Source organism: Anopheles ziemanni, chromosome 3 (genome assembly GCF_943734765.1).
Source record: "Anopheles ziemanni chromosome 3, idAnoZiCoDA_A2_x.2, whole genome shotgun sequence".
In the NCBI taxonomy this organism is placed as follows: domain Eukaryota; kingdom Metazoa; phylum Arthropoda; class Insecta; order Diptera; family Culicidae; genus Anopheles; species Anopheles ziemanni.
In genome coordinates, this window is record NC_080706.1 from 93,530,832 (window position 1) to 93,545,584 (window position 14,753).

Sequence of the window (14,753 nt, forward strand, 5' to 3'; positions counted from 1 at the left end):
CTCCACATCATATCTCCAGCTTTTCGGTGGATGTTCGAGAGGGTTCTAGCATTGAAGTTCCTTGTTTCTACTAAATTCGTTATCCTAAACTACTCTAGGCAAGCATTGCGCACCACATGCAGGTACTACCGACGGTAGGGTTTCCTATCCCACGAACGGGAAGGGAGCGTAGGGATTGGGGAAGTAGCCGGGGAAGGCGGCCGCCGTCGGCTGCACAGACACCGACTGCGTCAGGTAGGTGGTGAGCACCGTCGGCACGACCGTGGTCGAGTAGAGCGTGGTGTAGGCCGTCTTGGCGCCGAACGTCAGCTTCAGCACCTTGCTGTTCGTCTCGGTGACGATCGTCTGCGTGACGACGGGTGTGGACTGGATCTGGAGCTGCTGCTGCTGCTGTTGTTGTTGCTGTTGCTGTTGGAGAAGCAGGGGGTTGAGCTGCGGGATGGGCGGGAGTGGGAGCGAGGGAAGGGTCGTGGTGACGATCTCGTAGTTCGTCTTGGTGATCGTTCCGATCGGGCGCGAGATGGTGCTGAGGATCGTGTTGTGTCCGTTGATGATCGGGAGGACGTGCGATTCGTAAACCGTCTCCAGTTTGTAGACCGGCTTGGAGGAGGTGATGACCGAGGGAATCTGGGCGGCGGCAGCCGGGTTGAGCAAGCGGAGAAGGGCCAGCTGTTGGAGCTGCTCCGGCGTTAGGGCGGGTGTCGTGACGGGAGCTTCCGTGGTGACTCGGTTGTCCTTGTTGCTGCCAGTGATCTTCTTCTTCGGCCGGATGTTCTCCGGGATGTTCGTCTTGTCCACCTCCGATAGGTCAAAGTCCGAACCGATGCTAGAGAGGTCCAGGTCCGAGGGTAGTCGCTCGCGCTTCGGCTTGTCGTCGTCCTCGTTCTCGTTATCATCACCGAACTCCAGCTCGAGGTGCAACTCGGAACCAGCCTCATCCAGCCGACTGTTGAACTCGTTCAGAGTGCGCGAAGGTACAAAGTGGTACAGTTCCATCGGAGGGAGCGTCTTGGTGGCAGTTACCAGACGTGTCACGTGGTACGTTTGGATAAGCGTGTAGGAAGTCGTATCGCCTTCGTGGATCACTGGCAGAATGTGCGTCTTCAGCATAGCCTGAGTGGTGCTGAACGTTTCCGTAAGGGTTTCCAGTGGAGGTGTCTCCGTATCGGGTCCAAGCGAGATAGGTGGCAGCGTGGCAATGCTGGAGTCAAGTAAATTACTTTCCTTGTCGATGTGCGTCGTAGTGGCGAGGATATTCTCCGTCAGTGGTTCCGTCAGCGAGGGCGTAATGGTGGCCGTTTCCTGTTCGAGTACCTTCTCGATTGTTGACGTGACGGTGATGTACCGCGTGTTCTTGACCGTTCCAACCTGTAACAATTTAACATGCACGATTAAAATGGTACGGAGTGACCTTAAAGACTTAAGTCTTAAATCCGAGATTGAAATTTGCCTATGTTCAGCTTATTGTATACCTCCAGGAGTAAGCTTACCTGGAAAGTGTAGGGCGACTTGATAGTCGCAATCTCGTAGTACGTGTCCCGGAAGTCGGCCGGCGTCGAAATTTCCACCTTCAGCGTCTCGATCGGGTAGCGGCGCTCGATCTGGTTGTCGTTCTCGGCGTCGTTCAGCACATTCCCGTGCACCGAGCCGGACTGGTCCAGGTCCGTGTCCGTGTCCACCTTCTCCGCGTGGTCCGGCAGTGACTGCGCAATATCATTAGACTGTACGGAGGTGTCGGAAAGCGGTGCGGCGGTAAGATTTTCCAGTACCTGATCCTTGCCCGTGCCGGCACCGACCGGCTTTACCGCACTCTGCTTCCGTATCGCAACGGTCGGCTTGGCCGGGGACTTATACTGCCAGCGGCCCGGCGATCGGTTCAGCTTGAACTTGTACAGACTCGTGGTCTGGCCCGGTTCCTGCTCCTGCGGGGCGGACGGTTGCGGCCGGGGCTTGAACGATCGCCGGTCGGACGCGGGTTGCTGCGGCACCGCGGCCGTCTGTTGCGCGCTGTGGGATGATGTTGGTTTGAAACCGTTACGTGAGGATTTATTGCGCCGGTTCTGATAGCCCGGGGTCGTGGTGCTTGGCTCACTAAAAACGGACACCGTAGCCAACTCCACACTAGATGTAGAATAACGATTATATCTCTGACTGCAATAAACACGGTTAGGAAATAGGGGAAGTGTTTTGTTCAATCACCGGGGTGTTCAAGGTATGTACATTGTAGATCTGTTGTTTGCTGTTGTTGTTTGCATGCAAAAACTTTGCCCCCAAAACAAAACGAAACCAGAATGCAAGAAACGAAAACGGAAACAAAAACTCGCCAAATTGAATGTAAAGGGTGATCGGGTGTAGTGAAAGGTGAAATGAAATGAAAGTGAAAAAAAATCATAAAAATGGTGTATGATAAATGGGTTGATTGAAGATAGGGTGATGATTTTGAAAGAAATAGAAAATGAAAGTGTAATGAAAAACAAAAACAAGAGTGTGAAGGTGAAAATGTGCTTTCACAAAACGCATATTGTGTAAAAACAAGATAAAACTCATGCGAAGAAGTAATAGAAACAAGCAAAAGACACACATGCCAAACTCTCAATCACACATAAACACACACACACACGCAGAAAGCACACTCGTGATGAAAATGATAAAAATGAACGGAAAGTAACGAAACAGTGAAAGATAGAACATGCAAAACGGTAGAATCTGATCAAAGCACACACAAAAACAAAGTTGAAGTATAATTTGGGAAACATGTGGATAAGTTAAATTTTGGAAATGGTTGAAATTTACATTCATTAACATTTTTTTTCGGTCACATGATAACGCATTGATGGACTTACGAGGGAACATGAATCAAAAAGTGTATGGATAAGATAATTTACAAGAAAATTGATACTTTAGTTCTCACAAGTACCATCATATGCGTTTCTGTGAGTGAAAAGTCTCAAGAAAAACAAAATAAATCAAAATAGAATCAATTTGGTCGTCCTTCTGAAAAGAAACATTCTGCAAACGGCAACAATCATGCACACTTACGCAGGAAACGGAAACGAATGGATAATGAGACAAAGTTTGGATGGAAAAAATGGTTTTGTCTGAGAATTTCGAGTCGGCGTTTTCCCGGCGGCCGTGGAATGGAAAAGGCCGCCCAGCAAAGTCCAGCAAGCAAAGACAGACACATGCGCGCCTCTAAGGGCGACAGCTGGAGTGGCAGCTGGCTCTACTTACTTCTTGGCGACGGGCTTTACGATCTGCGTGTTGCGGTAGCGGCTGCCGGCGGGCTTCTTGCCGTAGGCGGGGGCGGGCTGCGGGGTGACGGTGGCCTGCGGCGTGCTCGGCTCCTGCTCGGCCTGCTCCTGCTGCTGCTCGTTCTCGTCCTTGGTGATGCGGTTCTTGAGGCGGTTCTTGAAGTTGCCGCTGGCGCTACCCGGGAGGCGGCGCGACGGCCGCACCAGGCTCGAGCTGGGCTGGCTGGCGAACAGGTTCTCCAGCGGCAGCCCGGTGTCCTCGAGGGTGGCGTGCGTCGCCGGCGACGGCGTTATGATCGAGGCCGCCTCCGGGTTGTAGCGCGGCGTCTTGTTCAGCGCCGGCGCCGCCGTCTTGAGAATGCGCAGCGTCGAGCTGGGGTTCAGCTTGACGCGCCGATTTTCGGCGCCGCCGGCCGCCTGAGCCGCCGCCGCTGCCGCTCCACCTTGGTTACCTTGAATGACATGAGACGTGCTTTGTAGGACCTGCGCATACTTTCCTGAAATGTAGGTGCCGATCACGCTGGTCTCGTGGACGGTGGTGACGCCCTCCTTGACCACGGTGCCCCCGAGCTTGGTCACCAGTCCGGTCGGGTGATGGTGGCCCTTATTACCTCGCTTCGGCTTGGCCGCCTTCTCGCGGGGCGCCGGTTGGGCGGCGGCCGATGCCGGGTGTGCTGCGGCCGCCGTCGGGCGCAGGTTGACCACGCGGAACGTCTCCTCGACGAACTCGGACGGTTGGCGCGAGAGGAAGTCGTACTCCGGCTCGCCGATGTTGTTGCCGATCTGCAGCACCGGCACCGGCTCGTCCGCCTCCTCGTCCTCTTCGTCGTCCTCCTGCTCGTGCTCCTCATCCTCGTCCTGCTGCTCCTCGTGCGTCGCTGGCTCGGCGGACACCTTCTTGCTCTTCACTTCGTCCTCGGAAATGTTTGAGAACATTATCGGCGAGTGTTCTTCGTGTTCCTCTTCCTTCAGCTCCGGTTCCTCCGTGGTCGTCGTTGTCGTGGATGTCGTGGTCACTTTTTCGGCAATAACCTCCTTCACAGCTTCCACTACAAGCGTTTTCGGTTTTTCGGTCACCTGAACCGGTTCAACCGGTACCACCTTTTCAACCGGTTTCGCTTCATCTTCATCCGCTTCCGGTTCCTCTTCTACCGCTTCAGTTTGTTCGTGCTGTTCTTCGGCGTCCTGTTCTTCTTCCTCCTCTTGTTGCTCCTCATGCTGTTCCGGCTCCACTTCCTGCTCCTCCGAAGTGGCCTCTTCCTCTTCCTCCTCTGATTCTACCGGTGGTTCCTCCGTGGTCGTCGTTGTCGTCGGTTCAACCTTCGTCGCGACAACCTTCACGATCGGTGCCACCGGTTTGATGATGACCGACTTCGGGACCGGCTTGACGATGAACCGTTCCGGTTGCTGTTGCTCCTGCTCGACCACCTTCACCGGGGTCACCTCGACCACCTTCGGTTTGGGCTTGAGAATCGGCTTGATCGCCACCTTCGGCACGGCCTTCGGGACGAACTTTAGCGGACCGGGTGGTTTGCTGGTCGGTGGTTTTGGTGTTTCCGGCAGCACCTGGACGATGCTGACCTTCTCCTTGGGCTGCACCGGTAAGACGACCGTTTTGCTTGGTTTGATCTCCCGCACCGCTTCCTCCGTGGTGGTCGTCGTGCTGGGCGTCGTCTCGATCACCGGCGGTGGTGCGGCTGTTGTTTTCGGTGGTTCTAGGTTGCATCACCAAGCACATTTTGAGCCGCATAAAAGATCAACAAATACAAAAGTATTAGCAGAGAATAAATACAAGCTTGGATGACAAATTATCAAGGTTAGGTATAAGTTGATAAACCTTACAAGAAACAATCGCTGAGAGCATGGACTACGATCGGAAAAAATCCGTTCGAATCGAGTTGTAAAAGGTCACTCACGTTGAAAAGTGCGGGCAAATGGCTGTCAAGTTTCACTCACCTCCTCTGAAATGTATTCATTTTACCTGCCATTTTGAATATGAACGAAATGAAATCTTTTCGCAAATCCGTACGTTTCCGTTTGTTTGGGAAGAAATCCGCGAGGTTTTAAGCCGCGGATTCTCAACGAATTCGTACATTTATGGTTCTAATTAAAAAAAAGAATGTTAATTGCTTTTCTGAGGATCCTATTTGTAGTTTTTTTTTCATGAATTTATCATCATTTTGTATAATTATTGAAATGATTACCAACCACTTCGTTTGAAAAGAAACAATCATCCAATTCATGGAAACACTTGAGCGCCTAAGGTATAAACGATGCTGGAACCTCGGAACCTCGGAACATACGAGGTATAAACAGACAGAGTTCATTTTTCACCGACTGTCGAACGGATTTTTTTCGATGGTAGTCCGTGCTCTACGCGAATATTGCACTACTTTACTCAAGGACACAGGATGTCTTAGAACCTAAACATTTATCATTTTAAATACTAGGAATACATGATAATCCAATTGAAAACTTGATGTGATTAAATCACCTCTTGATACCTCCCGTATGTGGAATTGATGATTCAATCAAATTCGGCGATAGGAAAGCAAACTTTCGAACAACTCCGCGCAACATTGATTGATGCAAACAAACCTGCCCTGATTACCTGTAACTACCGGAGCTGCACTTTGGGGCGAAAAGATCATCACCGTGTTGCCGATGGTGGTGGTGAAGTCGAGAAATCCGTACACCGTCTGCGTGATGTAGTAGTCGGGATTGACGTCCTGGCTCGGCAGCACCGCAAACACCGGATCGCCACCGGCCTCCCTTGGCAGATCGTCATTTCCACCGTAGACGCCGCCACCGCCGGGCGAATAAACGGCACCGTGTGCTAGAGGAGGAAAGGAATTAAACCCACGAATTATGATCAATCGTAACATAATCTGCAAAGCGTTGCAATGGTAAAGTCAAATAATTCCACTAATTCTACAGCACCAGGTTTGAGCTTGGATGAGTTTTGGCGTTGATATTTATGAAACGTAGGCAAAAGATTGTTCTCGTCCTTCGCGCCGTTCTAGGTATCGATGATGGCCGAACGAACGGATCCGTTCACTGTTGGCATCGAAGTTCGGGCGCCCGACGTCGGTGAATGTCGGTAATGTTTTGCCCAAATATTGACGGTGACAATTTTCAACAATTTCTCATCAGCTCGAGGCCAAAAAGGATTGCGTGCGACAACAGTTTGCCCAGGAGTTTTCCTCGCCTCGCCCTAACAATAAGCAAACAGTCAGCCATCAATTCATCAACGGTCGAAGGGGCGTTACGCTCGGAAAAACTTTCACCCCACGAGGTTCGATGGAGTGGAAGGAATTTAAATTTAACCCAAAGTTCATCCATCGCGAGCGATGACGCTTTCGGGGAAGCGGGAAAGCGTTTGTTCAACAACATTGAGCTAATGATCTTAGACGAACGACGCTGTCGTTGCAAGGATATTATACTCTGGGATAGAGCGGGTGGTAAGAGCAACATCTACAAAAACAATCCCAAACAACTGAGTGTACGTTGGGATGCATTTTCGGGTCTTGAAGTTAGCGTAGCTCGTCTGTATGTGCGAGCGGCGTCAGTGATGACAAAGACGTGCAGTCGACACGACGATGCAACCGTCGAGCATGTGTTCATTTTCATCGTTGCTTCGGGGCAGCAAAGTAATTTTCCTTCCCAAAGCACAAAGACAAGAAAAGTCGATAAACAGAAAGTTTGGTGTACATCCGATAAATTGCTTTTAAAATTTACATTCAAGAGCGTTTATTACTTTTCAGTCTAAAGTAATCATACTTTCACAACAAAATATGATGACGAGATCGATTAAAGAAAAAGAAGGAACAGTTGTTTGAATACCCCTGTCATGTTACTAACATAAACATATCTCAAGCAATAAAAACGCGTCAAAACTAAAACAAACTGTATTTGTTCACAATATCAATAGAGATGTCATCATTCCAAAGTAGTGTGATAAGCTGTCAATCAATTTAGCCTCCGCACGCAAAAGTATTCATAAAATAAACGGATAACATTGATAACATAAGTAATATTTAAAAATTGTTCATTTTAAAAAAATAAAAACTGTACTGAATTTATATTAAGCATATAGCACATACATTAATAGTATCAAAAAAGTAGAGAAAGCAGCAACTCTTAACATTCATATTGCATTAGCGTTAGATATATGTAGCAAAAAGTTATAACTCAGGTTCTTTCGAATTATATTCAAATAAAACTGTTTTAGAAGTAATCCTAGCTCGTCATTTTTTTTAATGTTTCAACGTTTAGTGGCATCAAACTGCATTTGAGATGTATACGTGTTCTCTTCACCTATCCTTCTTTACCTACAATGTAAGCCCAAAAATGGCTACACTGTTTCAAATCACTTAAATTCTGCTGATTGATGCAAGGTATATTATAAGTAGATGGCACACTGTATCGCATACTTCATCGGTTCTTTTTGTATGCATGGAACGACATCACTTGCTTGGACTTTTTGGAAAAAATCGGCTCGGTACATGGAGGAGCACCAAAGGCCACCATTACGAAGAGGGGAAAAATTGTGAATTTATTCAATGCAACATTTCAGTTGAATGGCCAAATGAATTCATTTGCAAGCACGATTAATCGAAAGCAACCCCAACTTGGAAAGGGGATGGAGAAGTTCGGCCCATGGAAATAAACTTGGCCAGGATATTCGTAAATTACCACTTTGCGTGACGTGGTAATTTCGAGGAGAATTATTTTACCGACCGCACCGGAAATGTTTACCCTCCCCGTCAAGTGCATCGTAAACTTTGGCTCCGCCAACGGGGGAAAGCAACACAAATAAGGGCTGGAGTTTGTACACTAAAAACATACGAATGTAAACTCCTCAAAATTATACCACCCAGCCAGTCGTCTACCAACTAGCCGGTCGTTGCACTTACTTTCGCAAATATATTGCATTCGATTGCACAAAGTTTTCATCATGCCATTTTTTCCCGAGAGCTGGTTGAAGCCAGGAAGGGGTCGGATGAAGATAATGACGATGCTGGCCGAAGAAGTTGATGGTTCGAAATAAAACTAGCCGACGAAAGCAGCAAAGTTGCGGTAGTTAGATCGAGAGTTTTTCCTTCCATACTCCACAGAAAGTACGGTGTTTTCCGCATACGCACACCCATTTGGTGAAAGTTATCTACCCTAGCAAATGCCCCTTTTTTCCCGCCATCCCTAAACGGTTCGCTGGGGGAAATGGGGGGGAAAAGTGGAAAAGAACCGAAGAGGGAAAAAATACAGTTGGAAGGTACGAATCGATCTGATTGAAGTGTACGGTATGCGACTTGAAAGGCACTCGAGGAAGGAAATCAGACAGTCCTGATGCACACACACACATGCACACACACACATGTTTAACAGGCGGGAAAACCCGTTAAAAACATCGCCGCACCCGTTGGCGACACAATCGACGGGAAAAGCGAAAAGTCCTGCCGCTTCAAGTGAAGTTTTCTTCCGGAGGACAAAGTTGGGTTCGGCGTGTTCCGCGCGTCCGGTGAGGTACAACCTCAAAGCCTTCAAAGCACAAAAAGAGGGCAACGAAAACGAAAAAGCAATCGTCCGAATGAGTTGTAACCAGACTTTTGTCTCGTTTTTTTCCAGCATATATTCATTTTTCACTCGTTACACCCCCTTTTGAAGGTAAAAGGTGGAGGAGGATTTGGGCATGTCCTTGTTGCCTTGTTACCGCGAGTGGGAGTTTTCAAGCGAAAAAAAAGTTTTTCCGCAAAAAAAAAGAAACACAGTTTAAAGTTTGTCCCCTCGAAAGGTACAACATCGGGAGACAGTTACCCAGAACGTGAATGTATTGGGAGGATCCTTTGACTAAAACTAGAGTGAGGGGGTGGGGGAGGGAAGAGTCACGACGTTGTTAACGAGCTTTTACCAACTTTTACCTTGCGATTTTTCCACCCCCAAAACGCCCCCATGTCGCACATATTCACATCCTTGCACTATTCTAAACATGTAGCGGAACAGTGAAATGCAGCGTAGACCTAAGGCTGTACAAGGACATCGCCGTAGACGAGATGCAAAACCTTGTTCGAGGAGGAGAACATGGAGTTGGGAGCAAAAAAAAATTATACGAAAATTGGCCTTCCTGTGGTCCAGAGCAACGGTTCATTTTCTCACGTTCAACCAGCCATGCGAGACCTGAATGTAACGAATGTCCTTACCTTCCACTGGCATTCAACTGCAAATTCCACTCTCGACTTTAATCCTATCCACGCTGTTCTCGCCAAGAAAAAGGCCCCCCGCCCAAAAGAGGTCCCCGTTTGTACCGTTTTCCCAACTTTCGAGGGGGAAAATCCTTAGGGGACTCCTTAAAAAGGACTCCCGCCAGTGCGAGGATGCAGTAACAATATATCAAGCCCCGGTCCAACACCCACCCGTTCCCTGAACGTTTCCCGACCGATGGTGTAACAAAGTGGTTCAGATCAAACGATAAGTAACCGGGCACCATTTGCATTCCTAACGATTAGCTCCACGGGCTCTCGGACTCCCGGAGTTCCCAAGTGAAGTGCTGGCACGTGAAGAATTACCTTAATCCGACGTGCTCATTGCTGGCAGGGCGCTTTTATGTGCTGATTGAACGATTTTACCGGGGCGAAATTGAATGCAAAAAATGCAAATGTAATTTATGTATTCGTTACGATCGAAAACGAGGGACCTCTAGTGGGAATGTGAAAGTCTTATAGTCCACCAGGAGTTGTAAGAAGTATGAAATCGATATCACAAAGAACGAGAAGAATCGGAGTACTTGTGTGGAGTAGTGACTTGACAAGACAAAAGGAAGGTTCACTTCAGGGGAAGTTATGAAACGTGTAGGACGCTTAAACGTCCAGGAGTAATGACATTTATGGCAAAAGTCCGGGGAATTTGCTAATGGAGGAGCTCCAAAAACCGAAGCCTAACGCTCAATCAAGCGTGCTTGCTGAATATAAATTGTGCACTTCAAAGAAAACGAAAATAGATTTCAAAACCGAACCTGGAAAGACGGGAAACTCACAGGAAAACGTACACAGAAGGCATCAAATGAGGTTCCAAAATAAACAAATAAAATGTTTAAAACGAAACCAGGAAAACCACCCGCCCCAACCCGGGACAAAAACCGTATTACCTCAAGCATAAGATCAAAGGTACGCGTCCGCTCCTAGATGAGACACCGGAGCTCCCACCGCACACAGTTTCGTGAAAAACACATCCTCCCGGGTAGAGTGTTCGGTCGGGGCAGCGATTTTCCCGGCACCTGTCACGTGACAGGGCCCGTCGCCCGCGTTGACGTGGCGTATGTAAACATCTCAATTAGGCGAGTGTTTTGTGAGTGTTTTTTTTTATTAGCGCAGTGAAATGTTTATCCTCCCTTCCGGTGACAGTTTTATTCGAGAGGATTTTTCTTTTTACCATCACCCAGAGCAGGCCATGGGGTTCTTCGCATGGGGTAGAACGAACGGTAAGATTTTAAACACGGGTAAATACTGCAAACACAGTCCAAGAGAAGCCAGCCTGATGGATAGGAAAAATAAAGTGGGATGGAAAAAAACCGCTGCGGTCCCGCTTCGGAACAACAACAAATAAAACTGGCGCAAGTGCTTTGAGAAAACAAATAATAAAAATCGTCCTGCCTCTACCCCTGGAGGAAAATCCTCCTCGGGTGGAAAATGTGCTGTTTTATGATGCGGCTTCAGGAATCTGGCCCTCCGAAAGCTGAGACCCTTGCGAGTTCTCATGAGCCGTTGACAGATGCAGAATTGTTTCTTCGGTTTTGTTTTTGTCTGTTTGCTTGTTTATCGCTTGTTCTCTAAGCATCTGGAGTGCATCCTGTGATTAAAAAAAAAAGCAAGACAACAGGATCAAAACCTAATCGCCCAAAGCCTTCGCCATTAAATCCGTCGCTACCGGGAGGAAACAAAAGTAAAAACAAACCCCCCAATCATTCATGTTTTATTGCGCTGTCTTTTGGCGTGTCTAGTGATATTTTCCTTTCTCGTTACCGATTTTTCTTGACACAAAAAAAGCTCCTACCAACGTCGAAGAAAACGCCCCCGTCCTGGTGTAAAATTGTTTTTAAGCTGCTCTTCGAGGAAAAAAATGCTGGCCAAATTTTCGCAAAACTTGCTGTTATTGTCTTACGGGTACGTATCGCCCTTCGTTGTCATTTTATTTTCCCGCTTTCACAAATGGCACCCCAAAGACTTCGGGCATGTTGGCACTTTTGTCCTTTTCCCTTGATTTTCCCACGAATAGGACGGCGTTGGCTTTACCGCGTCCTTGCGTTGAATTTAGTCTGCACGGTGAGCGGATTGTGTCTTGGGTTTGTTTTCGTAGCGCCGAACATTTTCCCAAGACAAAAGAAATGCCGGCAAAGGCAAAACACAAACGGTGAAGAAAAAGAGGCACAGCGTTTCACTTTTATGCGTTGGCATAAATTTAATAGGTGATTCCCCCCATGAAGGGAGGAATATTAATGAAATTTGCAAGAAGAAAAAGTCCGCGCAAAAAACCCCCAAGACAATGCTGCCCAACAGGGATGAAAATGATAGAAAGCAGCGATTTGATGGTTGAGTGGCAAAGAAGAAATAAACCCAAAGCCGCGGGAAAACTCGGATGCTGGGTTGGGGGGCTCGAATTTCTCCCGGGGATTCGTGCGATTGCTCTGTCAGGTAATTTTTCCATCCCTTTTCCGTGAAAAGGGGGGTGGGGGGGGGGGGGGGCGTTCGGCACCAAACCCGTGGCGTCGGTCGTGTTTGAGACGCGTTTGTCATTTTACGTTCGTTACTTGTTTTGTTCCATTCCGGTGAAAATGGATGGAAAAATTGACTACTGGCTGCCGGCCGGCAACAACGGGAAGGTGTTCTTCGAAGGAGTGACGAGGCGTTTACTTGTTAACTTTTCCCTCCAACGCCGATGCGCGTGGAAACTGCTCGCAAGATAGCGAATCCTGCTATCGTGCACCGAACGAGTCTTTTCCCACACCGTGTGTTTTTCCCCCTGCGGTTGTTTTGTGGGAAGGGAATAAAATGTTTTGCTTCTGTTTTTACTTCGCAAATCCCAAGAAACCCTCGCAAAGCTGTGATTTTCATCCGCAGGTATGTTTAACGAATAGTTGGCAAGGGTGTGGTGTTGAAGCGGCGGTACCAAAATGCGTCTTTATAATGCCATCTGGTTTTGGGCAAAAAGGGTCCCCACGTAGGCGTATGAAGAAATTTTAAGCTGCTGTTGTTGTCAATGTACAAAAATCAGTTACAAACTGTAACACATTGACAATGGATTTTAACCGAGAGGAGTTTCTTACGTTTCCTCTTTTGGCACAAGAAAGTCATGGTGGAAATATGAATGCTTTTTGATGGATAATTTTATCCATTGTGTTGCGAGGGAAAAGTTTTACATGCTTTTCTTTTCGTGCGTAGAAGAACGTTTGATTTGTTGAATTGTTTTACATCCATTAGAAAAGTTGTGCGTCGTGTTTGGGGTTCTTTCGTTCGGAACGAACAACACATGGTAGAAATTGTAAAATTAGACATTTAAAAATAGATAAAATCACCAAGTAAATGCACAATGAAATAAATTTAGTTATCACATAAACACATAAAACACATTTTTGCAAGCATGTTAAATTCGCTGAAATGAGAGATTTTGATAAATTAAACCCATTTTGACATTTTTTTTATTCCTTGTAAAGATGCCTACGATTTTAACACGAAACTCACATAATAATCCATTTAGTTAGTTTTATTTATTTTCCAATATATCATATTCCAATAAATCATCTTCATGTTAACTATTGCTTGCCATTTTATTTTATGTTGTAAGTAATGTAACCAGTTTTCTTCTTTTAGAAATGGTCGTACTAAGAATCCTTAAAAGTCTTGGTCAATTCTCGTTGAATGATTTCATTCTGTTCTAGTGATAATTGCATGCATTAACTTCTCTCAACAAGTACGTTTCTTATCCTATTCTCGTCCACGATCTTTGTTGAGGTCTCGTTATCCTCTCTGAGTTCACGAGTTGTGTTTCACAATGAGGGAGCTCCCGATGGCAGAATTGAGTCGGCGAAATTCAAACAAACAATACCGAACCGTCCCAAGCATTGAGCTTTAATTGTGGCGTCGAAATTGAGAACTAATGGGGAAACTTGAAATGCAGAGCGGTGCCAACAACCGGGCGTGCCATTTTGCCCGAAGGGGATGCACCTTCACTCCAAGTGGAATGAAACACCTTCCACCACACTCATCCGAGGCACTAAGAAGATTCTTGCGCCACACCTCGAGAGTCAACCACACAACACTACATTCTCCCCGAGGGCCAAGCCATGCCATGAACCGGGCAGGTGGAAAGAATAACGACACACACACATCAAGTGCGGTCCAAACCCAAGGTCCAATCCGTTCCCCGATCTACTCGATCTCGGAGGAATTGAGAAGAAAAACGAACCGAACGCCATTTGCTGACGAGTCGTTCGGTTTGGTCGACTTTGGTCGACGATTTGTTTCGAGTCCCGTCAGCGACGAGGAGAGATTCCGAAGAACTACCCCGTTTGGTGAGCTGACTCCCGAACAAGAGGCTGGTACCAGTACCCGGAGCGACCGGGCGGTCGAACCGTCGAGCAAACGGCCCGGCACCAACAGGCAAATAGCAAATGGGTTGAAATTTAACTTTAATTAGACTTTTCTCCAACTTAATTTGCATTTAATTGGCCTGTATCTCTACATCGCAGTCCCGAGGCACAGCCGGGTTGGTGCTGGAACCGGATCCCGACTGTCCCCTGGCAAGGACCCACTCAGTCGACTTCCAGTGCGCTAGCTCATTGGGTCCATTTTTCGCACAACTTCCGCCTATTAGTGGCAATAAGTTCTCGCCCGAAACCGAGGGCTCGATCGAATGGGTGGGGGTGTCCTTTTCGGTAAGAGGGAGTGGTGAGTATGCACACCAGCAACTTACCGGTAAACCAACATCAGATAGTGCCCTCGGTTGTGGGAAAGGCGAGCAATGAGTTTGGCTAACTGCAAATTAACCGTAACTTCTCACCGGTCGTCGGGAGTCGTGTGCCGGTGACCGAACCGGTTCCGTTCGGAACGACCAAAGTTTTGTCATGTGGACATGTGCGGGGGGAGTACATTTTGTAAATAGACTTCCGGTTACGTAGGTAACTTTTATTGGATGGACAAAATTTCCACGGAGTGTGCGCTACAGTTTTCCTCAACAAAGTTTTCAACGCTCTGCTAATGAAACAAATGTTCAAAACAATTTCACAAACTCTATTTATAATAGCATTTAGCAAAGAAAAGAAATAGAAAATTATTTTATCTTACATCAACTACCTGGTATGCAACTCTTTTGCTTTAACATGAACGAAAACAGAAACATTTTAACTGATAAAGGTAGTCCCACGCTAATTCCAGTGTATCCCTTGGGTAACGGAGAATATCCGTTTCGTTTTCGCTTCCGGTCTCCGATACAGCGGCTCAAAAGGCACGCTTT

At 47.3% G+C, this 14,753-nt stretch overlaps 1 protein-coding gene across 1 annotated transcript in view; it reads right to left on the reverse strand.

The window, feature by feature from the left end:
- Positions 1-144: 144 nt before the first annotated feature.
- Positions 145-14,753, reverse strand: part of LOC131285875 (uncharacterized) — a 40,113-nt gene continuing 25,504 nt past the window's right edge. Inside the window, exons 2-5 of the mRNA XM_058314730.1 lie at positions 5,863-6,087; positions 3,232-4,966; positions 1,491-2,151; positions 145-1,368 (exon numbers count right to left, since the gene is read on the reverse strand). Of these exons, the coding sequence (XP_058170713.1) occupies positions 145-1,368; positions 1,491-2,151; positions 3,232-4,966; positions 5,863-6,087 (3,845 nt within the window). The remainder of the gene's footprint in view (positions 1,369-1,490; positions 2,152-3,231; positions 4,967-5,862; positions 6,088-14,753) is intronic.